This window comes from Papio anubis, chromosome 16 (genome assembly GCF_008728515.1).
Source record: "Papio anubis isolate 15944 chromosome 16, Panubis1.0, whole genome shotgun sequence".
Lineage (NCBI taxonomy): Eukaryota > Metazoa > Chordata > Mammalia > Primates > Cercopithecidae > Papio > Papio anubis.
Window position 1 is genome coordinate 15,061,759 of NC_044991.1, and position 24,323 is coordinate 15,086,081.

General features: G+C 41.8%; 1 protein-coding gene across 6 annotated transcripts in view; it reads right to left on the bottom strand.

Annotated features, from left to right (window-relative positions):
• Positions 1-24,323, bottom strand: part of LOC101003773 (apolipoprotein L6) — a 39,682-nt gene that overhangs the window by 9,515 nt on the left and 5,844 nt on the right. For 3 of the 6 annotated variants that reach the window (XM_031656352.1, XM_031656353.1, XM_017945287.3), the window contains exons 2-4: positions 20,732-20,828; positions 17,784-18,618; positions 13,736-13,775 (exon numbers count right to left, since the gene is read on the bottom strand). In XM_031656352.1, coding sequence (XP_031512212.1) covers positions 13,749-13,775; positions 17,784-18,618; positions 20,732-20,828 — 959 coding nt within the window. In that variant the 3' untranslated portion in view covers positions 13,736-13,748. Of the gene's footprint in view, positions 1-5,425; positions 6,530-13,735; positions 13,776-15,666; positions 15,846-17,783; positions 18,619-20,731; positions 20,829-24,323 lie in introns of those variants that run through there. The other 3 variants (XM_009217183.4, XM_009217186.3, XM_009217184.4) reach the window with 3 other exon arrangements.

The window sequence follows — 24,323 nt, forward strand, 5'->3', positions numbered from 1 at the left end:
TCCCAGCTACTAGGGATGCTGAGGCAGGAGAATCCTTGAACCCAGGAGGCAGAGGTTGCAGTGAGCTGAGATCGCACCACTGCACTCCAATCTGGATGACAAGAGCTAAACTCCGTCTCAAAAACAAGCAAACGAACAGACATATGTCATCAAAGGAACATACATTCAAATCACAATCACAAAGATATCACTACTTGCTCAGCAAACTGGCTAAAATTTTTTAGTGACGATACCAATAGATGGTGAGGATGTGGAACAACTGGAACTCTAACCATTACTGGTGGGAATAAAAATAGATACAATCACTTCAGATGTGTTTATTAAAGCTAAAATATGTGCACTCTACAAACTGTGGTTCTACTACTTGCCATATGTCCAAGAGAAGTGAGTATATAAACCTACCAAAACATACTGTATTAATCTGTTCTAATGCTGCTAATGAAGACATACCTGATACTAGGTAATTTATAAAGGAAAGAGGTTTAATGGACTCACAGTTCCACATGACTGGGGAGGCCTCACAATCATGGTGGAAGATGAAGAAAGAGCAAAAGGGCTTCTTACATGGCAGCAGGCAAGAGAGCATGTGCAGGGGAATTCCCACTTATAAAGCCATCAGATCTCATGAGACTTCCTCACTACCACAAGAACGGTATGGGGGAAACTGCCTCTATGAGCCAATTACCTCCCACCGGGTCCCTCCCACGACGTGGGGATTATTACAGTTGAAGTTGAGATTTGGGTGGGGACACAGAACCAAACCATATCACGTACATTAACAAAGATGTACAGAACAGCTTTATTTATAATAGTCTCAAGCATGTTTATCACCATTAGAATGAAGAAATACATTTTGGTATATAACGGAATTTCACTGCAGTAAAAAATAACTAAAGCTACACATAACCACACAGATGAATTTCACAGATATATCTTTGAGTACAAAAGAGGATATACTGTATGATTTTATTTATATGAATTTCAAGGACAAGGAAGACTAATCATGGTGACAAATCAGAAGAGTTGGATGTGGCAGGCAGAATATCAGTTTCCCAGAATGTCCCATCTTAATCCTTAGAAACTATAAATATGCTCTGTTACCTGGCAAGAGGGACTTTGCAGATGTAATTAAAGTCACTAATCAGTTGATGTTAAAAGAGAGAGATTATCGGAATGGGACTAATCTAATCATATGGGCCCTTAGAAGCAGAGAACATTCCCTGGCTGAAGGTAGACAGATGTGGCAGAAGAGGAAGTCAGAAGACTCAAAGTGTGGCAAGGACTTGAGTCACTGTTCTGGAAATCATGAGAAGTAGTGAGTTCTACCAATGACATGAAGGCACCTAGAAGCAGTTTCTCCCTTGGGAGTATCCAGACAATAGCCCAGGCCATTCAACACTGACTTTGGCCCTATCAGAAGCTAAGACAAGGTTGGGCACAATGACTCATTCCTGTGATCCCACCACTTTGGGAGGCCAAGAGAGAGGGATTGCTTGAGCCTAGGAGTTCAAAAAGAGCCTGGGCAATGTGGTGAGACCCCCATCTCAAAAAACAAAAAAGGCCAAGATAAGATTGGGAACCCAGTCAAGTTTTACCTAGACTTCTCACCTACAGAACTGTGAGGCAATAAATGTGTGTTGTTTTAAGCCACTACATTTGTGGTAATTCATTGCAGCATCCATAGAAAACATATACAGTGAGTATGGACTGGATGGGAATAAAAGTGAGGTCTCTGGAGAGCTAGAAACATTCCGTATCTTCATCAAGTGGTAGTTACGTGGTGGATAAGTATGTAAACATTAATTAAACTGTATACTTCATATTTTAAAACCTAATTTAAAATAGAAAGTGAGCAAGCAATTGATCATCCTTATATTGTTAAGTTACAGCTCTATTGCAGTATGCTCATAGAATGCAGCCTCTATAATTACTTCTTAAAAAATCTTATTGGGATTTTCTTTGTAGACTAGTGCTTGATATATTTTTACAAATGATCCCAAAGCATTTGAAAGAAACTTATTCCCTGCTTTTTAGGAGAAAAAATATGGGTGTAAATTAAGATTTTAAATTGTGTTATATAGGAGGAAACACTAATTTTGCTTTTTCTTGTTTCTATGTGGTGGAACTTTCATGAGAGCAAAGCTCCCAGCCTCCTGCAGGGTGGGGGCAAAATGTATCTGTTAATCTTTGAAGGAGTGGAGCCATGCATAGCTCAGTCCTTTTTTCTTCTCAACTTTCCTTAGGATCTACCTACCCACGGGAGAGCACGTATTTTGTTCTGTTCCTTTAAGCTGCAGGTGTCAGAGAGACAAGCCCTGTTGGAGAGGCACGCAGTTGTCCAGGGTGCCTGCTCCAGAGATGGAAAATCTGTCCAGCGGTGGGGTGAAATATTCATAAGCCCACATGGCTCAGAGAGAAGGAACCTCATTCTCTAACAGCTTCACCAGTAATTAAGGCGCTATTTCTATCTCCATCTGCCTAATTCTTGTGTCTATTTCTGGGTTGTTGCATGGGGCCAGAAACGTTGTACAAAGAGTGCAATTTAAGGGGCAAAATAATACCCAGAGATTGTGTTGCTCGAGCCTAAATTCCGGCCTTTGGCTTTGGGTTACAAAAGTCATGTGGGGTCAGGGACTTGCCACGCACAGAGCTGGGTGGCTTTATTCTCAAGAGTGGCAGCTGAAAATAGAGTCAGGGTTTTTTTGTTTGTTTGTTTGCTTTACCGGAATAGCTCCTAGTTGATGTTAACTTCTGTGGCCTTAACAAACAGGTGCAGTTGAGAGAATGAATCAATTACAGGAACGAAAAATTCTGTTTACAAATCTTTTAGGTATTGGTTGCTGAGGCTGGGGAACTTTTTTTCCTCCTTTTACAGAGTTTCTCAGCTCGCCACTTTTATTCTATTCTATTCTATTCTATTTGTTTTATTTTATTTTGAGATGGAGTCTTGCTCTGTTGCCCAGGTTGGAGTACAGTGGCACAATCTCGGCTCACTGCAAACTCCACCTACCAGGTTCACACCATTCTCCTGCCTCAGCCACCCAAGTAGCTGGGACCACAGGCACCCACCACCACACCCAGATAATTTTTTGTATTTTTAGTAGAAATGGGGTTTCACTGTGTTAGCCAGGATGGTCTCGATCTCCTGACCTAGTGATCCGCCCACCTCGGCCTCCCAAAGTGCTGGGATTATAGGCGTGAGCCATCGCGCCCGGCTTCGGCATCTTTCAACTGCAACATAGGTTGTGTTTCACGTTTGTTGTAGGGAACTACTGTGGACAAGAACCAGCTTTAAATTGTTAGTGCCTCTTAAATGAGGAGGTGAAAAACTTGTATACTGAAAACTACACAATGTTGCTAAAAGAAATTAAAGAGGACATCAATAAATGGAAAGACATCCTGTGTTCATGGATTGGAAGACAATATTGTTTAGATGTTAATACTACCCAAAGAAATCAACAGATTCATTGTAAGCCCTATCAAAATCCCAACAACATTTTTTGCAGAAGTAGAAAAATTCATCCTAAAATTTATATGGACTCTTAAGGGACTCTGAATAGCCATAACAATATTGAAAAAGAACAAAACAGGAGGGCTTGGCCAGGCGTGGTGGCTCACACCTGTAATCCCAGCACTTTGGGAAGCTGAGGCAGGTGGATCACTTGTGGTCAGGAGTTCAAGACCAGCCTGGCCAACATGGTGAAACCCCATCTCTACTAAAAATACAAAAATTAGCCAGGCATGGTGGGGAACGCCTGTAATCCCAGCTACTCGGGAGGCTGAGACAGGAGATCACTTGAATCTGGGAGACGAAAGTTGCAGTGAGGCGAGATTGTGGCACTGCACTCCAACCTGGGTGACAGAGTGAGGCTCCATTTCAAAAAAAAAAAAGGAAAAAACACCTGGGGTAAACTAAAGCATTGAACTGTAGAAAATACTGCAGAGGCCTCAAAAATAGTCAAACTCTGTAAAATATTTGAAGAGATTTATTCTGGGCCAAATATGAGTGACCATGGCCTGTGACACAGCCCTCAGGAGATCCTGAGAACTTGTGCCCAAGGTGGTAGGGGTGAAGCTTGGTTTTATACATTTTAGGGAGACATGAGACATCAGTCAAATACATTTAAGATATATATTGGTCCAGTCCGGAAAGTTGGTGTAGGATATAATAAATTCCTCTTCAAAAGTTTTAGCCTCGGCCGGGCGCGGTGGCTCAAGCCTGTAATCCCAGCACTTTGGGAGGCCAAGACGGGTGGATCATGAGGTCAGGAGATCAAGACCATCCTGGCTAACATGGTGAAACCTCGTCTCTACTAAAAAAAATACAAAAAACTAGCTGGGCGAGGTGGCGGGCACCTGTAGTCCCAGCTACTCGGGAGGCTGAGGCAGGAGAATGGCTTAAACCCGGGAGGCGGAGCCTGCAGTGAGCTGAGATCCGGCCACTGCACTCCAGCCTGGGCGACAGAGCAAGACTCCGTCTCAAAAAAAAAAAAAAAAAAAAGTTTTAGCCTCTTAACTTCCTTTAAAATTCAAGAGGGAGAAAATTGTTAAGTACAATGAGTTCTGAGATCCTCTCCAAAGAACCAATGTATCAGTATGTTCAGCTCCCCTGTTCTTTGTTCTCTATTTTAAAGTTTAACTTCCTCATTCTTTATGTCTCCTTGCCCCTACTTTCAATAAACAACCCCTTCCTAGCCTCTATCACCTGCTCTGTCCTTAGTCACCTGCTCTGTCCTTAGTCATCCTTAGTCACCTGCTCTGTAAGCATCCTTCCTGCTGAAAATACTTACCCCACCACTCTGGCTCTTACCCTTGCTCTCCTTAAAACAGTCAATTGGAATTAGCTTAGACTGTGTGGTCCAACCCTAGCCAATAGGGGAAAGACACAGCAGTAGGGACTAGCCTCTTTAGACATAAGACTCCTTTTCCTTCCCTTGTCCAGTGTGCTCTCGCCATTGCTCCATCTGCGAGATGCACCCTTCCATAGAAGTAAATTGCCTTGCTGAGAAAACTTTTGCCTGAGTGCTATTTTCACTTGGCGGCACGGAGCATTTACTTCCAACACTGGGACCACTTGTTGGGGAGGTGGGTGCTTCCAGTTTATAGGGTTATAGGTAGATTTAAAAATTTTCTGATTGGCAATTGTTTGAAAGAATTATTAACAATAGGGCCAGGCCCAGTGACTCAGGCCTGTAATCCCAGCACTTTGGGAGGCTGAGGCGGACGGATCATGAGGTCAGGAGTTCGAGACCAGCATGACCAACATAGTGAAACCCCGTCTCTACTAAAAATACAAAAAGAAAAATTAACCAAGTGTGGTGATGGGTACCTGCAGACCCAGCTACTCAGGAGGCTGAGGCGGGAGAACTGCTTGAACCCAGGAGGCAGAGGTTTCAGTGAGCTGAGATCATGCCATTGCACTCCAGCCCAGCCCAGGCAACAGTGTGAGACTCTGTCTCAGAAAAAAAAAAAAAAAAAAGAAGTTGTGGAGAACAAAGCTTTATCTTGCAGATGAAGTCCCCAGATAGCAGACGTAAGTTCTGTATTGATGTGAAATACTGATTGGCTTTTCCTGATTTCCAAAAGAGAGGAGGGTATACTGAGGCATGTCCGAACTCCCGCTTCCCATCATGGCCTGAACTATTCTTTCAGGTTAAATGTAGAGGGCTCTGACCTGGAAGAAGAAGTCCATTCAGATGGTTGTTGGGGTGGGGGGCTTTGAATTTTATTTTGGTTTACAAAGGTCTCTCTCTGACCTTCTGCCACTGCCTCCTTCCCTTCCAAAGCAAAGAGAGGGGCTTTCTTTGAAATTATCTTGTTTGATTAAGGGAAATTCTGTCCAGAAGGAATGCAATCGCTTTGGACCTCCCTCCCTGGAATCTACATCAACTAGAGAAGATTAACTCATATTGCAGGAGAGGAGAACAATGAAAAGCCACTCAAGACATCAACCTAGACAGACTTTTTGCCTATTTTTTCAACTACAGTAAGAACAGCAAAACAAAAAGTTACAGATCTGTAGGCAAATGAGAAAATTGGAAATTAGAAAGAAAACTCAGTGGGTTGCAGAAACATATGTTATAATGCATATTTTGTAATACAGCCTTGAGAAATGGTCCCCAGCAGGTAGTCTAATGACAATATTCTAATGACATAAAGCAAGTATTTCAACCCCCAAAGCAAGAAAAACACAGGAAGGAAATTCTATGCCAAAATACCAACAGTTGTCACTCTTAATTGTGCATTATTTCTTCCTATGTTTTAGTTTCCTGAATTAAAAAAACAAAACAAAACTTCTCTATGCACTACTTTCAAAATAGCAGCTAAAGCATAGAAAATTAAAAAAATTGTTAAGATAGGTGAGCTGGGCAGCTAGGAGAACTCCTACAGGTTCTGAAGTCCTGAAGAAGCTTCAAGGATTTGAGACTTGGGGGCAGGCAGAGAGGCTCTCTCCTTCCCGCTGGAATGTGGTTGAGCAGGTTCCAGTGACACCCTTTTTTGTGCAGACCCAGGATCCCAGCCAGGATTACTGCCAGGGTCGGGGAGGAAGAGAACAGAGAGAGGCAACAAGAGGGTGAGTTGATATGGAAAAGAGAACACAAAATACATTTCTCCCAGGAATCCTCCCGTCTTATCTTTGGCTCTTACTATAGAAGCTGGCATAAAACAATACAGGTCTACTGAGGACTGACTGTGCATGCAGGCGAGTGAACGTGTTACTGGAAACAGGTCCCCATCCAGACCCCAAGAGAGGTTCTTGGATCTTGCACAAGAAAGGACTCAGGGCAAGTATGCAGAGTAAAGTGAAAGCAAGTTTATTAGGAAAGTAAAGGAAAAAAAGAATGGACCAGGTGCAGTGGCTCATGCCTGTAATTCCAGCACTTTGGGAGGCTGAGGTAGGTGGATCATGAGGTCAGGAGTTTCAGACCAGCCTGGCCAACATGGTGAAACCCCATCTCTACTAAAAATACAAAAATCAGCTGGGTGTGGTGGCACGTGCCTATAATTCCAGCTACTAGGGAGGGTGAGGCAGGAGAATCACTTGAACCTGGGAGGCAGAGGTTGCAGTGAACCAAGATGGTGCCACTGCACTCCAGCCTGGGCAACAGAGCAAGACTCCATCTCAGAAAAAAAAAAGAATAGCTACTCCATAGACAGAGCAGCCCCAAGGGCTACTGGTGGTTGCCCATTTTTATGGTTATTTCTTAATTATATGCTAAACAAGGGGTGGATTATTCAAGCCTCCCCTTTTTAGACCATAGAGGGTAACTTGCTGATGTTCCCATGGCATCTGTAAACTGTCATGGCTCTGATGAGAGTGGAGCAGTGAGGATGAAGAGATGTCATTCTCATCGCCATCTTGGTTTTGGTGGGTTTTAGCTGGTTTCTTTATTGCAACCTATTTTATCCTCAAGGTATTATGACCTGCATCTTGTACCAACCTCCTGTCTCATCCTGTGACTTAGAATGCCTAACTCTCTGGGAATGCAGCCCAGGAGGTCTCAGCCTTATTTTACCCAGACTCTGTTCCAGATGGAGTTGCTCTGGTTTAAACACCTCTGACATTTCTTCCCTCCCTTTTATAAGAGAACCCTTAATCATAAGGGTTGCAGAGCGACCAAGATTCATCTTCTGTAACTTCTTCAGACTGAATAGGGTGATGATATTCCTGCCTAACTATAAGAGTCTCTTGTGTTTAGGGTATAGAGGAGCTCAGTCAGAAAGTATCAGTATAGTAATGGCCATTCATAACTCCAAGTTTTGACAAGAGGTGATACCTGGAAGATTAATAAGTGTTTAATTTAAGAAATCGTTGAGCAAGCATATCCTTATTCCTACACAGAAAGAGTACAATAGCAATATATTCCACAACAGTAAAGCAAAATAAGTAAAATTATTCCAAGTAAACTAAATTAGAAGGCTTTCCAAGAACTGGGCAACTGTTGGAGCCAAGCTGACGTGGGATCGATAGTTGAGTCCGATGTGCTCAGAATTAGAATATTGATTCACATTTTTACATTACCCATCTGTCTTGTTTCTTTTAAGCTGCAGTCAGGAATGGTTGGTTTACAGGAATAAGCAGGGTTAGCCTAAATTGCAGAAACAAACTTAAAAACAACTGATGAGACTAGAATTTAATAACAAGTGTACCACAGTTTTTGAAACATAATATTTCTCTCTCCAGTTTCCCATTTTTACTAAAGACAAATTATGGCAACACCAATTTACCTTTTCATACTTGACCTAATTGTTTGTCTAAAGTGCTTCAAGAATAATTATTTTTTACATAAGCTCTTTGTAAATTGGCTTTGATGGAACTCTGTTCCATAGAAGGAATTTTAGATAGGACTTTTATTAGAGCCAAGCCTTGCCATGGGTTTGTATCCTCAAATACCTATGAATTGAGTAAATTCCTCTCCTCCTGAGGTTCCAAGATAACTTGGGGCCCCCGGGCCTGATAGAAAGTGACATTCTTTACTTACCACCAATCAGAAACCCTATACAGGGACTGTGGAGGCAAGATATGAGGCCAGTTTTCCCAAGGGACTTTTATTGGCTTTACAGTTAAGTTTGATTCCTTAAAGGAAAGCACAATATTCCAGTCAAGGCCTTGGTAAAATAATCAGTTTTTCCAATTGTGCCCTGTTACAAAAGAAAACAGATTCTAATTGCACTTATGCAAATAACTATACTGCCATAAGTTAAGAATACTCGCAACTAGTTTTCAAATTCTGGAGAAATCATGTAGAGAGAAACAAATATGCTCCAAATTTTGTTCACAGAAGTACACTTTACTCAATTGTTAAAAGCTGTAAATAGCTCAAAAGAAAAGTTTCCTTGTCTCTGAAAAACAAAAAAAAGGATCAGCAACATTTTAAGCAAAGTAAAAAAACAAAAGATTACTTCAGACTTCTATTAGTTTACTCCATGCAGTTAACTTCTGTTCTGTTTGATAGCTATGAACATTTCAGCTCTCCATGAGAGTTCTGAAAGTTTTTTCTCTATTCTGATGTCACACTTCCAAAGTTATCAGAATCCTACACTCAAGAACACCTGTTAGAGTTTTATAGTTGATTATAAATCACCTTTTAAAGAGGGTTAAAACAAGACAACAATTGTTTGTAGGTGAAGAAACATCTTAGGACAACCACAGTCAAAAACATGATAGACAAAGAAATTTGGTTACCTCTGTGGCATACAATTATTTTATATAACAATTATAATTATTAATAACATACTCTAAGTCATATCATAATTATAGGAGTTTTTCTTAAAAATAATTTTGGAAGGCCGGGCGCGGTGGCTCAAGCCTGTAATCCCAGCACTTTGGGAGGCCGAGGCAGGTGGATCACAAGGTCAGGAGATCAAGACCACGGTGAAACCCCGTCTCTACTAAAAATACAAAAAATTAGCCAGGCGTGGTGGCAGGCGCCTGTAGTCCCAGCTACTCAGGAGGCTGAGGCAGGAGAATGGCGTGAACCCGGGAGGCGGAGCTTGCAGTGAGCTGAGATTGCGCCACTGCACTCCAGCCTGGGCGACAGCACGAGACTCCGTCTCAAAAAAAAAAAATTTGGAATACATACCAGTAACATTTATACAAATATAGCCCAAAGAAAACCAAACACCATTTCATATTTGATGATGCTTCCTGTATGACTTTTATACTAAATAAGCCAAATGTCACTGTCGCATTAGTGCATTATTGATGTCAAACCCAGTTCTTAATAAAACCTTATAGACATATCTACCCAATTTTAATGTTTGACCATAAGGTAAGATTCTCATAAACTTTTTATAACCCTTTACAAATGTGTGTTAAAGAGTAGGTCATAAGCAGGGTTTTGCTCTAACAAAAACCTGTTGTGCTTTTATTCCAATGTTTAATTTATGGAAAAACTGAATAATGCCTCTTTAACTTTAGCCAATATATTCACACACAAAATCTCTTACAATTAATTTTTTAAATAAAACTTCCACAACTTTCTTAAAAACCTTCAGCTTTATTCTATCTAACTTAAAACAATCCTCTAACCCTTTAGGAGAAGAAAAGAAAATTCACGGCTGGGAGCGGTGGCTCACGCCTGTAATCCCAGCACTTTGGGAGGCTGAGGCAGGTGGATCATGAGGTCAGGAGATCAAGACCATCCTGGCTAACATTGTGAAACTCCATCTCTACTAAAAAATACAAAAAATTAGCCAGGTGTGGTGGTGGGTGCCTGTAGCCCCAGCTACTCGGGAGGCTGAGGCAGGAGAATGGAGTGAACCTGGGAGGCAGAGCTTGCAGTGAGCTGAGATTGTGCCACTGCACTCCAGCCTGGGCGACAAAGCGAGACTCCATCTCAAAAAGAAAAAAAATTTCACTTTGCTAACCTTACAGGTGGAACTGTTTCTTTAGTAGTCTTAATTACATGTTACAATGTTAACTCTTAGCAACTTTTACTTTTGGTGAAAAACCTGGTTAGTAAGTGATATTAATTATGTACCAGGTGTGGAGCCTAGGCCACCAGAGGGTCTGACTATTTCCAACATAGCTAGGGGGCATGGCTAACTCCACATGTCCCAGGCCTTATCTAGAATATAATACTCCAAGATAAATTGAACAATTTTTAAAAGCCAAAGAAGCAGTTTATGACTTTACTACATTTAGTAAACCTAATATCTGACCTGCATAATTTAGACGAAATATTTACATTTTTGAAAATATTTTTATTTCACTAATAGTCTTTAAAACTGTCTTCGTTTCCCAAAGGTTACTTAAGTTACATGAACTAAATAAAAGGCATTATACTTTTTAATTTTCTGACAAAATATTTGATTTAAGCTCTTATTATTATTAAACAAAATTAATCAAAGCTCTTTCATATATAAGTATCACACACAGAACCTATATAAATACACAGACAGACAGAAGATAAAAGACTCATTCCTTAAGCCAGGAATTGGACTCTGAATCCAGGTCACTATTGTGAAAAAAGAAATCACAGCCACATGGTTATAAGGTCAAGTTCCCAAGGACGTACAGGACAAGGAAAAAACCTCATTAAATTTTTTTCAGGGACCCGCAGAAAAGTTCGTAATTTTCCAGTTTGCTGGGCCATCTGAAACAGGCTTACAGGTGTCCTAAGCCCACGTTTTATCCTAAGGTACCCCTCTTGGTGACAGAACAATACAGAAAGACCCACAAAACACACCAGATTCACTACAGCTTAAGATTAGCCTCGTGAATCCTTTTTTCCATTAATCAAAACTTTATAAGAGATAAACAGTGATTTTTTTTTTTTTTTTTTGAGACGGAGTCTCGCTCTGTCGCCCAGGCTGGAGTGCAGTGGCTGGATCTCAGCTCACTGCAAGCTCCGCCTCCCGGGTTCACGCCATTCTCCTGTCTCAGCCTCCCGAGTAGCTGGGACTACAGGCGCCCGCCACCTCACCTGGCTAGTTTTTTGTATTTTTTAGTGGAGACAGGGTTTCACCATGTTAGCCCATGTTGGGATGGTCTCGATCTCCTGACCTTGTGATCCGCCCGTCTCGGCCTCCCAAAGTTCTAGGATTATAGGCTTGAACCACCGTGCCCGGCTAAACAGTGATTTTTACCATTCCTTTGCAGTTTGCACAGAGAGAGAGAGGAAAGGGAAGGGAGAAAAGTATTGCTTATGGCAGGGTGGGGAAGGCAAGGTGCTCCGGGAGGCCAGAGAAAGACCTGCCCACTGCAGCAGACACTGAATCAAATTTACCATATAAGATTCTTTCTTATATAAAATTACTTCTCTTTAAGCTTTTTAACCTTGAAAGAATTATTTATAACTTTATTTACATCATTTTTTATTTTCTGGTTCCTTTTACCTGGTTTTATACATAACCTTTTAATAAGTTCTGAATTAGACAAAACTTGTTCACCTTTTTTGTTTTAAAAAAAAGACACACTATTTTTTTAAGCAAGAGTGTTTTCCTACAAGATATATTTGTTGGAAAATACACAAATAATAAATTATCTGTTATTTAATTTAATATGACTTTATATTCTAAATTGCATCCAGTTTGTATTTATCCCATTACATTTACCTATTTCATTTTAATTGTTTACCTAGATTATTTATAAAAATTATGATAGTCATGATTTAAAGTTATGAAACTTCCATTGCAAAATTACAGCTGAGACAGTGAAAAACAATTTGACCTAACTGACTCCACCTTGCTCTTAACCTCCAAGCTCTCCCTTGTTCATTCCTGGGCATAGGCCGAATGAACTTTTGAAGAAATCTAGTCTAAGATTAGCTTTGAAACAAAGACAATAACAGTCCTTTCCCAAAACAAACCTCCTTCTTGTCTGTGGACTAAACTGCCTCAAGCCACAGGATTAGAAGTTATGGTAATCTTACTAAATTCAAGATGCAGCTATTTTCATTAAACCATATCAATGTCATATTTCTTAAAAATTACACAAGCAAAGATCATTACAGTTTTGTAACCCCTACGCCAAATTTTGACACCTTACGGTATTTTGCAGGGATAAGTATAAAATCACTTGATTGATAGAATGCAAACAAAAATGTATGCTGGCAATTCTTAAGACATTTCTAACATCACTTTACCAATAATTTTAAAGCTAGCTTATTTATTAAATATTTTACTTAAGTTACATAAACTTGAAAAAGCATTTGACTACTCTTCTTTTTTAGTATCTGATTTAAGCACTTTTATTTTTCTTTAAGCCAGTTGGAGCTGTTTTATATATTTTTCGTACTGAAACATTGTGTACACAACACATACATACATATAAGGACATATTAGGCATGCCAATAGAAGTACATTTTACAGATTTATAATGCCCACCCCCAACCCCCACCCACCTTTTTTTCCTATCTTAGACTTTCAGATTCTTGATAACCTGTTTTACAACCCTAGGCAATTGTCAGCTAAATAGTCTTAAATTTGCACATTAAAGAAAACAACCCAGGTGAAAATCAAATAGCAAAATTTACATCATAAGGTACAGAGAGAAAAAAGCCTGGTGGTGTTAGAGGAAGATGTTTTTATTTTTCTTTGAGCCAAATTAAACATAACATTAAACTACATTCTTCCTTAACACAAGAGTAGCCTCTGTTGCAATAACTATTTTAGTCAAGAAATCCGGCGAAAACAGAATTCAGTCAACTGAGTAGTAAAAGGAAAAAAAACTTTTTTTTGCTACAAAAATAAGACAAGGTCTTAGGAGAGAAAAACAAACAAGAAACAAAAAATGAAGGCCTTTCAAATACAAACATGCACAAACACACACATCTTGGATGTGAGTGTTTTAAATAAGCAGACTTTCAACCATTGAGCTCCTTGAAAAACTTAAAAAAAAATCTTATTAGCAAATCTCAGCTAGGACAAAAGGTTGCTATTTCAGAGGTACAGCCATTGCTCTTTCAGTTTGGTCTGGCTAGCAAAAAGGTGGCCTTGTTATGTAAATAAAGCCCTTAGAGTAATTAAAATTAAAAAAAAATTTTTTTAAGCTGGCTGTTTTCCTACTACGTCAGAGTCCTTGACCCCATAATGTAGGGTTCCCCTTCGGATTTGACTAAGACAGAAACAAACAACAAAACAGTTAAGCAAAACTAACAATGGTCACACAGATTATACAATTTCTGAGCGCTCTAAGGGTAAGCAGAAATTAACACCAGCTGGTTGTTAAATACTAACTTTAGTCGTTTAAAAAGAATTTGCAAGACAGAATCCCAAAACAGTTTCTTACCTAGTGATGGGTCTCAGGCTGTAGACTGCCCTGTACCAACCTAGAAGCAGGAAAAACAAAACAAACAATTCTCCCCATTGCAAGAGAGCTCAAACTCCATTAAAACATCACCTGCCTTCCATCATCATGAAAGCAGGAAAACTTGCTTTCCTTGTTGGGAGCAAGTAAAACTCCAACAAAAGAGGTGTTGTACAGCAAAATAAACTTCAGATCTCTACCAAATTTTAAGAGATCAGGGATTTTCTGGAGGGAGTCCTCTCAGACCTCAGCAAATTGTCCTATTGGTTTGAGCCATAAAGTTAGCTCATGCTGGTACCAAGCACTGACAGATTCGTCAACGGTCGGGAGCATCTCCACTCAGAATCCATTCATGGTTTCCAAAATGTGAACCCAGAAAATCTGAGACAGGTCTCAGTAAATTTAGAAAGTTGATTTTGCCAAGGTTGAGGACACACCTGTGACACAGCCTCAGGAAGTCCTGAAGACATGGGACCAAGACGGTCGGGGCATAGCTTGGTTTTATACATTTTAGGGAGACATAAGACATGAATCAATATATGTAAGAAGAGCATTGGTTCAGTGGGGAGGGAGCTTCCAGGTCACAGATAAGTGAGACACAAATGGTTGCATTCTTTTGAGTTTCTGATTAGCCTTTCCAAAGGAGGCAATCAGATACGTATCTATCTCAGTGAGCAGAGGGATAGCTTTGAACAGAGTGGGAGGTGGGTTTGCCCTAAGCAGTTTCGCTAAGCTTGGGTTTTCCTTGGTGATTCTGGGGTCCCAAGATATTTTCCTTTCATAGTTGACATCCCCAGTGTGATAGTGTTTAGGGCTCAGAAAAAGATACCCTAAAATAGGGTGCTTTGGCATGCTGAGTTCTTTGTATAAAGGAGACTGAAGGGCCTCAGAAATAAGAGAACGAAGGTCTGTCTTTGACCCACTCCTGCCCACTTCCCTTCCTTTCCAAAGCACAGGGAGGAGCTTTCTTTGAAGTTCTCTTATTTGATTAAGGGAAGTTTCTCCAGAAGGAAGACAATTGTCCTGGACACCCCTTCCTGGAATCTACATCAATCAGAGAAGATTAACTCGTAATGCAGGACAGGAGAATAATTAAAAGTTGCTCAAGACACCACACTGAGATAGACTTTTTGCTTATTCTTTCAACTATAGTTATGTGTTCAATAACAATGTTTCAGTCAACTGCATATACAACCATGGTTTGATAAGATTATAGTGGACTTGAGAAATTCCTATTGCCTAATATGCCGAAGGAAGAAAACGTTTTAAAATGTATTTTGTGTACCCTAAGTGTGCTGTGTTTATAAAGCCTACAGTAGTATACAGTAATGTCCTAGGCCTTCACCTTCACTCACCACTCGCTGACTCATCTGGAGCAACTCTCAGCCCCGCAAGCTCCATTTGTGGTAAGTGCCCTGTACAGGAGAGCCAATTCTTATCTTTTATGCCATATTTTTACTTTTCTTTTTCTCTGTTTACATATGTTTAGATGCACAAATATTTCCCATTGTGCTGCAATTCCCTATAGTATTCAGTAGTCACATGTTGTACAGGTGTGTAGCCTGCGAGCAATAGGCTCTCCCATATAGCCTAGGTGTGTAGTAGGCTATGCCATCTAAGTTTGGATAAGTACACTCTGTGATAATCACACGACAATGCAGTTGCCTAACGACACATTTCTCAGAATGTATCTGTCATGGGCGTCAATGTGCAGAGACCACCAAACAGACTTTGTGTGAGCAATAAAACTTTTTAATCACTTGGGTGCAGGCGGGCTGAGTCCAAAAAGAGAGTCAGCGAAGGGAGTTAAGGGTGGGGCCGTTTTACAGGATTTGGGTAGGTAAAGGAAAATTACAGTCAAAGGGGGGTTGTTCTCTAGCAGGCAGGAGTGGGGGTCACAAGGTGCTCAGTGGGGGAGCTTTTTGAGCCAGGATGAGCCAGGAAAAGGAATTTCACAAGATAATGTCATCGCTTTAGGCAAGGACCGGTCATTTTCACTTCTTTTGTGGTGGAATGGCATCAGTCAAGGAAGGGCGGGCATTTGCACTTCTTTTGTGATTCTTCAGTTACTTCAGGCCATCTGGGCATATACCTGCAAGTCACAGGGGATGCAATGGCTTGGTTTGGGCTCAGAGGCCTGACAGTATCCTTGTCACCAAGAGATACATGACTGTATTCTTCTTCTTTTTTCTTTTTTTTTTTGAGATGGAGTTTCATTCTGTCACCTACAGCCTGCGTTCAAGCAATTTTCCTGCCTCAGCCTCCCGAGTAGATGGGATTACAAGTACCCTGCCACTACATCTGGCTAATTTTTGTATTTATAGTAGAGACAAGGTATTGCCATGTTGGCCAGGCTGGTCTCAAAGACCTGACCTCAGGTGATCTACCTTTCTCAGTGTAATAAGGCAAACTTTGCTCACCATACACTTCCTGCCCCTACCCCCTCCCATGGCCTGTGTCTCTACCTCCCCATCAGAGGCCCCACTTCCTGTAGCTTGGGGTGCTATTTAAGCTTCCGCCATCTGGCCCACATTAAAAAATGTATATGCCTTTTCTCCTGTTAACCTGTCTATTGTCAGCTTGTTTTATAGATTCAAATTCTTAAACCTTCAAGGTCTAGAAAGGAAGTTCCTTCTGCCCCTCCAATAGTATAAAGAAGTGGAGCCTTTTGGTAGGTGATAGAGTCATGAGGGCCCTGCCTTTAGGCATGGAATTAGTGCCTTTATAAAAGAGACCCAGGGGGGCTTGTTTGCCCCTTCTGCCATATGAGGACACAGCAAGACGGTGCCATCTGTGAAGCAGAGTGAACCTTCACCAGATATGGAATCTGCTGGTGCCTTGATTTTGGACTTCCTAGCCTCCAGAACTGTGGATTTCTGGATATATCTCTGTTGTTTGTAAATTACCCCGTCTAAGGTATTTTGTTAAAGCAGCACAAACAGACTAAGACACTTGGTGAGTGACATAACCTCCTTGGCTTAGTCATCTTCAGTTACTATAACAAAATAGTAACAAACTACTATAGATTGAGTTGCTTACACCACAGAAATTTATTGTTTCACAGTTCCAGAGGCTAGAAGTCCCAGACTGAGCTGCTGATTCATTCAGTTCCTGGTGAGGGCTCTCTTCTTCTGCCTTGCAAGTGGCTGCCTTCTTGCTGTGTCTACAAATAGCCTTCCTTCAGTGCAGGTGTGCAGCAGGGGTGGGGAGGTCCTCTTGTATTTCCTCCTCCTCTTATAAGGAGGTCAATTCCATTGGGCAAGAACCTTACCCTATGGCCTCATTCAACCCTAATTACCTCCCAAAGGGTCCATCTCTAAATACAGCCACATTTTGGTTTAGGACTTCAAACATATGAATTTGGAGGAGGAGACAATTTAGTTCTTAACTCTCCCTACGGCTCAGTGACTCTTTGTTAAAACTGGGAAGACCCGGCTGGGCATGGTGGCTCAAACCTATAACCCCAGCACTTTGGGAGGCCAAGGTGCCTGGATCACTTGAGGTCAGGAATTAGAGACCAGCCTGGCCAAAATGGTGAAACCCTGTCTCTACTAAAAATACCCAAATCAGCTGAGCGTGATGGTGTATGCCTGGAATCCCAGCTACTTGGGAGGCTGAGGCAGGAGAATTGCTTGCACTCAGGAGGCAGAGGTTGCAGTGAGCCGAGATCATGCCACTGCACTCCAGCCTGGGCAACAGAGACCCTGTCTCAAAACAAACAAACAAACAGGGGAGACCCTTTTCCCAGCAATAGGCCTTAAGGAGCATTGAGGGATAAACAGAAGGCATGCCTAGGTCTGTCCAGGACAGGCACCCTCATCTCCAAGATGTACTCGATATTATTTGGACCTCCAAGGCCATTGTATGCCATGTCCTAAGAAACATTCATGTAAACTTTACATACACACAGACACACACACACCCACACCCACACCCACACCCACACATGCTCCCTTAACCCCTTCCAGTAAGACTTGGTTTCACAGGTCCCAGTTAAATCCTTCCCTACCCCTCTGGCCCTTGACCTTACTTTCTGTTGCAAGCTCTCGTAGTACTGGGTGAGTTCTGTGAGTTTCCTCTCCCACTCCGAGGCCTCGGATCTCAACTCTTCCGCAAGCTCTGCCCTTGCTCCTTCCTTCAGGTGCTTCCATCCCTTTGAGAGAGCGTGGCAGTCAAGGCCAAGGGAGATGACGGACATCACACCTCCCCGCAGGCGAGCATTCTTGGTCATCGCCAGTGTTGTTCCCCCAAAGGCCTTTTGTATCTGCCTGCTGCTCCGGGAGGAGACTTGGCCAGTGGTCAGAAGACGCTTGCTAGCACTGGCCAAGTGTGGGTCAGCTCTGAATTTCTGAAATGCACGGATGTTTTTCTTGGCACCCTTCAAGACGTTTACACCATCATAGGCAATCTTTACAGCAGCTGTGGCATAGTCTGCCCTGTTTACCTCCTCCTCCCTGTCCTCTTGGTCATGGGTGGGCAGTATGTCTTCAGCCTGTGCTTGGGCTTTTTTATTTTCGGATTTTTCCAACATACCACTCACAATGCTGGTGACCCCAGCTGCTGCTGCCAAAACTTGACCAGCGCCGGAGAGCAGTAGGCTCGCTCCTCCTGTTACTGGGGCAAAGGCTAAACCCAGGAGGCTCATCGCGTCAGAGATGACAGCAGTAGAGTTGATCACTATGTTAGCCTTGGTGAATTTCTTGTGAGTGTTGTCAATATCCTCTGCAAGGGCACGGAGCTTGTCAATGTTCCCTTTTAGATCTTCTTTCAATCTGGGAAATTCTCTCAAAAATCTTTTTTCTTTGGGGGACAGATCTCTGTCTTGTAGCTCCACGTCTTCACACAGAGGAACATCTTCCTCATCCCTGAGGAGAAATGAAATAAAGATTTTGCTTCAGCTTCCCAGATGGGAAACTGCTTGTGGCTCTTGGATATTCTTGCCACTCTCAACTTCGAATCCTCCCTGTACCTCCCTACAAAATCCCCTGAAAAGTCCCAGAGCATTGTAGAGTAGTTCAACTTTCGCTGAAAACTACTGGTTCCGTGGAGAAAAGAAACACGTAAGAGGGGCATGTGGAAGGACAAATGTGAGTCACCCCAGCCTTGACCAAGGAATGGGGAAGGAAGATTAAGTCCTGAGGTATGTTTTCAGCCTTGTTCAGAGAAAGCACAGCACTGCTGCAGAGGAGGGGCAGTGGGGAAATGTTAAAACCCCACTCAAGATGAGGAACTTGGGAACAACGGCGGGAGAGATCTGGGAAAAGTAGGAGAAAGAGAAGACAAGGTAGTGGGCAGGGGATGAGAGTCCCAGATGTGTAGAAGTGAGTAGGAGGGTGGAGGGGGCCATATTGAGTCATACATCCTCCACTCTGATGACCCTGAATCTGGCTACGTGGGGTGTGCCTCTGCTTCTATCAGGAGTTACACATTGAGAGTTGAGATCAATTATTATTCATGTCCTGAATGCTCTCCTTGCTCTTGGTCAGCTTTACTTGACCCTTCAAGCAGATGGGATTGGTCCTTTATGGAAGAAGTTTGAGACAAAGAGACCCAGACCTCTCTTCCTCCAACATTTCACAGGACGAAGTACGAAGGGATCTTTGCCAGGTCAGTTGGCTTTGACCTTCAAGGGAGAGCTGCATCAGGGTGAGAGCAAAGCCTACTGCTTGGGGCATTTTCTCATGTAAGGTGCCATTTGTGCATTTCTTTCAGGGTGAGCCAAGGAGGCCTGGTGATAACAGATGCCCTGGCCCAAAGGAGAACATCAGAGCTGGAGGGAACCCTGGAGAGGATCTGGGCCATCTCCTTTATGATTCAGTGGGGGGCCTCAAGCCCAGAGAGAAAAGAGGACACTCCCAAAGGAACATGCAAGGTAAAGATGGAGCGTTGGGTGGGCTCTGAGTCCTAAACTTGGTGCTTTCTGCCCTTCCTCTCATCTGTCAGTTGATGTCACGGCCTCCTCATTGAAGTATATGTATGTCCATAAATGTTTTTATCTTTAAATCTCTCTTTCCACACACACATGCACAGAATTCCTCAGTGGGAAAGATTAGAAACTAAATATACCATCGAGCATATGTTTTAAGTATTAATGAATTAATAAATTTAGGCCCAATTATCCATTAATCCACAGATGTAAATCAGTTAACAGAGCAGAAGATCACCAGGGCTTGCAATGGGGAAGGGGTGGGATGAAGGCAAGCGGGGTGGTCCTGATGAAGAACCCTAGACATAAAAGATGCCATAGTTTAGCCCACCCTGATCTTTGTGTTTCCTCAAGGTATGCTAGACAAAAAGAAACAGCAAATAGATACGTAGCTGCAAAGATCAACAATGCCACTGTATATTAACTGTAGAGTTTTGGTTTTAGCATGGCTGATAACTAACAGAAGCTTGACTTCATGTGTTTCTTAATTAAACCAAGCATCTCACATGTGAACATCTCTGCTCCAGTACATCCTGTATCACTTGGTGATGTCTACTGGCATTGGATAACATTTCAGTTCAGTTCCATGAGATACTACACATAATTCACCTAATTCACAGAGCAGATATTTGTTACTTGCACACATTGTGCAGGAGGCTGATTTACCAGTAACTGGGCTTAAATTCATTAATTTGTTAACACCAAATGGCTTCCTTCCTTGGTGGTATATGAGCTGAAGAAACGGAGTTCCTGTCTTCAAGAGAGTTACAGAGATGAGGCTCCAGAGTGGAGCAACTTCTATCTTTGGAGTCTTATTGCCCAACGCCATGTGACTGACTCAATCTTGACTTGCTCTCCAAAATATTTACTTAAGCTCTGTGAAGTATTTTTTTCCCTAGGGGAACGGATTTTCGTATGCGTAATAGAGACCAGCGGGGAGATAAGGCCCCACAGGTAATCCTATCAGAGCACATGTATTCCTTATTGTGAGGATGCCTGCAGCATTTCAACAGAACCAGCCCTCTCCCTGGGGACTAGGCCTTTTGGGTTACCTTTCCAAACCAACACCAGCTTCACTTTCTTCCTCTGCCTGGTTGTCCAGCAGCATCTGTGGCACCAAATCTGTGTCCCCAGGAGTCAAATGATTTTCTGGTCAGGAATGTAGAAAAACAACATTACTGCACATATGATGAAACCTTATGAAATTCAGGTGTGGAGGGATTTTGGATTCTGTGGTATCAAAATAACAACCATATAGCATACTAAATATTTGCAAACTATTATTTTAAAATTGTATGTTGAGGTGTAGCTTACACACAATAAATGCATGCGGTGAAATAGTCAGTTCAATACATTGTGACCTCTTTATTGGAGGGTAGCAGTATACACCACCCCAAAATATGCCACTTTGGCATAAGGATTATTTTGAGCCAAAAGCAATTGAGAAGAAGTGGGTACAAGAAAAGTTCTCCACCCTCCCCGTATTTGCCTAAAAGCAAGACATAAATTTACAAAGGTAAAGCTGTCCCTCATCTCCTCACTACCAGAAAGGATAAAGTTCGATCACCAAAGATGACATTGACTTGCCTTCCCATAAGGTATTCCTCCTGGAGACTTAAAACCCTTTTCCACTGTCTGACTACTTCTCTAAAAATGTACTGTTCATTGTTGGAGGTGTATTGAAACAGGAATTCAAAGCTACCTCTTTGAGAATTATTTAATCCCTGGATCTCTCCCATGTCCATATGAAATAGACATGTTAACACACTTCTGCTTCGTTTTCTCTTGTTAATCTGTCTTGGGTTACAGGAGTCTGTTCCAGCTAAGAACTTATGAGGATTGAGAAAAAAATTACTTTTCCTCCCATACATAGCCAAGGGCTGGTAACAACCCAAATACATCAATCAATAGAAGAATAAACAAACAAATTATAGTATTTTTATATAGCTAAATACTACATAGCAATAACAACTTTTAAAACTACTGATACCCAAACAACATGGAATAACTTCACAGACATTATTATTGAGTGAAAGAAATCAAACAAATGACTCCATTTATATGAAGTTCAATAATATGCAAATGAATTGGTTGTAGAAGTCAGAATCATGGTTTTCTCTCAGGTGGGGCGATTATTGACTGGGAGGAGGAAGTACAAGGAAATCTCCTGTTCTCCATCTTGACCTGGGTGAGTGATTTCTTAGATGGATATTATAAGAGAGGGAAAAAAAATTTTCCCTCTATTCTTCTAAGTTCTCAACTAGAACCCCTGTAACTCAAGACAGATAAATAAGAGAAAAACAAACAGAAATGTACTCTTAAGTGTATGTAGGAGACACCAGGGAATAAACAATTCTCAGAGGAGTGGCTTAGAACTCCCTGCTTATATAACCACCCTCAACAAAGAATTATACAATTTTAGAGAAGTGACAAGATGAAGAAAAAGACTTTGCATCTTGAGGGCCACCAAACTGTGGGTAGACAAATAAAAACGAAATGAAGAATAGAAAGAGACTAGTCAATAAAGTTTGTTACGCAGCTTCCTCTGGTACCATCTCCAGGCCCATAAAGGTCTAAAGTTCTCAGTGGTTAACCTTTATTATCCTTGATAGAAAGACCTTTGTAAATTTAGGTCTTACTTTTAGGCAAATAGAGAGAGGACAGAGAGCCTTCCTGCATCTGCTTCTTCTTAATTGCCTTCACCTCAAGAATCCCTATGCCAAAGGGGCGTATCTCGGAGTAGCGTATTCTGTTCTCTCACAAATATTATGACCACATGGACAGTAATGATTAAAGGATCATTTTCACCGAACAAAGCAGTAATTTACAAGGCCCCTTTGTACAAATTGTACTCCCAAAAACATAATATGTTGTGATATTGTGATTTATAAGTATAATTATATATAGATATATAATTACATATACGTGTGTATATGTGTGTGTGTGTGTGTGTATGTGTGTGTATATGGTTCTCATCCCCATTTCTGGCACAGGGCTCCTAAAACCCTTGAAATTTCCTGGTGATGAAAACAATAAAGGTGAAAAGAGCATCTTTTCTTAACCATAACCGGGCCCTTTTAGCCACACCTGAGTTGATGTTAATGAGGTGACTTTAGAAAGCCTCTAAGGATGGGGGCACTGGTCGTCTGGGGAAACAACCAGGTGATTTGAGGGTTGGAATATTCAGCCCTTGAGTTCCAGGAGAGGAGAGAGACTGGAGATTGAGTTAACCACCAATGGCCCATAGTTTCTTTAATCAGTCATGCCTGTGTAAGGAAGCCTCCATAAAAACCCAAAAAGACAGGATTCAAAGAGCTTCTGGGTTGGTGAACACATGGAGATACTTGGAGCGTCGTGTGCCCAGAGAGGGCATGGGAACTCCATGTCTCTTCCCCCATATCTTGCCCTGTGCATCAATTCCATCTGGCCATTCTTGAGTTGGATCCTTTATAATAAACTGGTCATTGTAAATAAATGTTTCCCTGAGTTTTGCAAGCTGTTCTAGCAAATTATTGAAACTGAGGAAGGGGGTGTGGAAATCTTCCATGTGTCACCACATTGGACAAAAGTTGTGGGTAACCTGGGGACCCACCACTTACAACTGGTGTCTGAAGTAGGGGCAGTCTTATGGGACTGAGCCCTTAACCGGTGGGATCTAATGGTATCTCCAAGGAGATAGTGTCTGAATTGAGTTAAACTGTAGGATGCCAAGTTTGTTCTCATCAAGAAGTGGAGAATTGCTTGGTGTAGGGGGAAAAACTCACACATTTTGGTGACCAGAAGAAGTAAATTGGTGTGAGTATTGAGGGTAGTAGTAGAGTTCAGCCTCCTTCCTTCGCCTCTCTCGCACACACCCTCTTGCCCTTCTGCCTTCTGCCTTCTGCCATGGGATAACACAGCAAGAAGGTCCTTGCCAGATGCTAGCACCCTGATATTGAACTTCCCAGCCTCCAGAACTGTGAGAAATAAATTTCTTTTCTTCATAAATTCCCCAGTTTGTGGTATTCTGTTATAGCAGCACAAAACAGACTAAGACAGAATAAGAGTCCCCCAGTCCTTCTATCTACAAGGTAAAAATTTTAGGAGCTCTATGTTGGTAGGGGTGATGGCAGCAGTTAGATTTGCAGAAATCCACAGGTTTCACCAGCGCATGTGGGAGGTGAGAGAGTAGAGTCAAGGATAACATCATATTTTTGGGCCTTGAACAACTGTTACAATGAAGATCTCATTTACTGAGATGGGAAGGGGTGGTTTTTTTGGTAGGATATGTGTTTGTCGTGGGGTGTGATAGAGTTCAGTGTGGGATGGGTTAAGTTTGAGAAACCTGTTAGACAGCCAAGTGATGTTGAGTCTGTTTCTGGCTGGAGATCAAATTTGGGAGCCATCAGTGCAGAAAGTAGTTGAAATCATGACTTGGGTGAGAACCCCAGGATAAGAGTAACAGTAGAGACAAAGTGCAGTCAAAGAACTGGGTCCTGAGCACTCCAACAGTGGGACCCGAGGAAAGAGAGGAGGAAGAACAAGAGATGGAACACAGGAGCAGCTAGTGAAGCACACAGAGAACTGACAGAGAATGGCATTTTGGAATCCAGGGTGAAACATTTGAATATGATTGACAGCCTTTGTGTCTCCCTGTATTTTTCA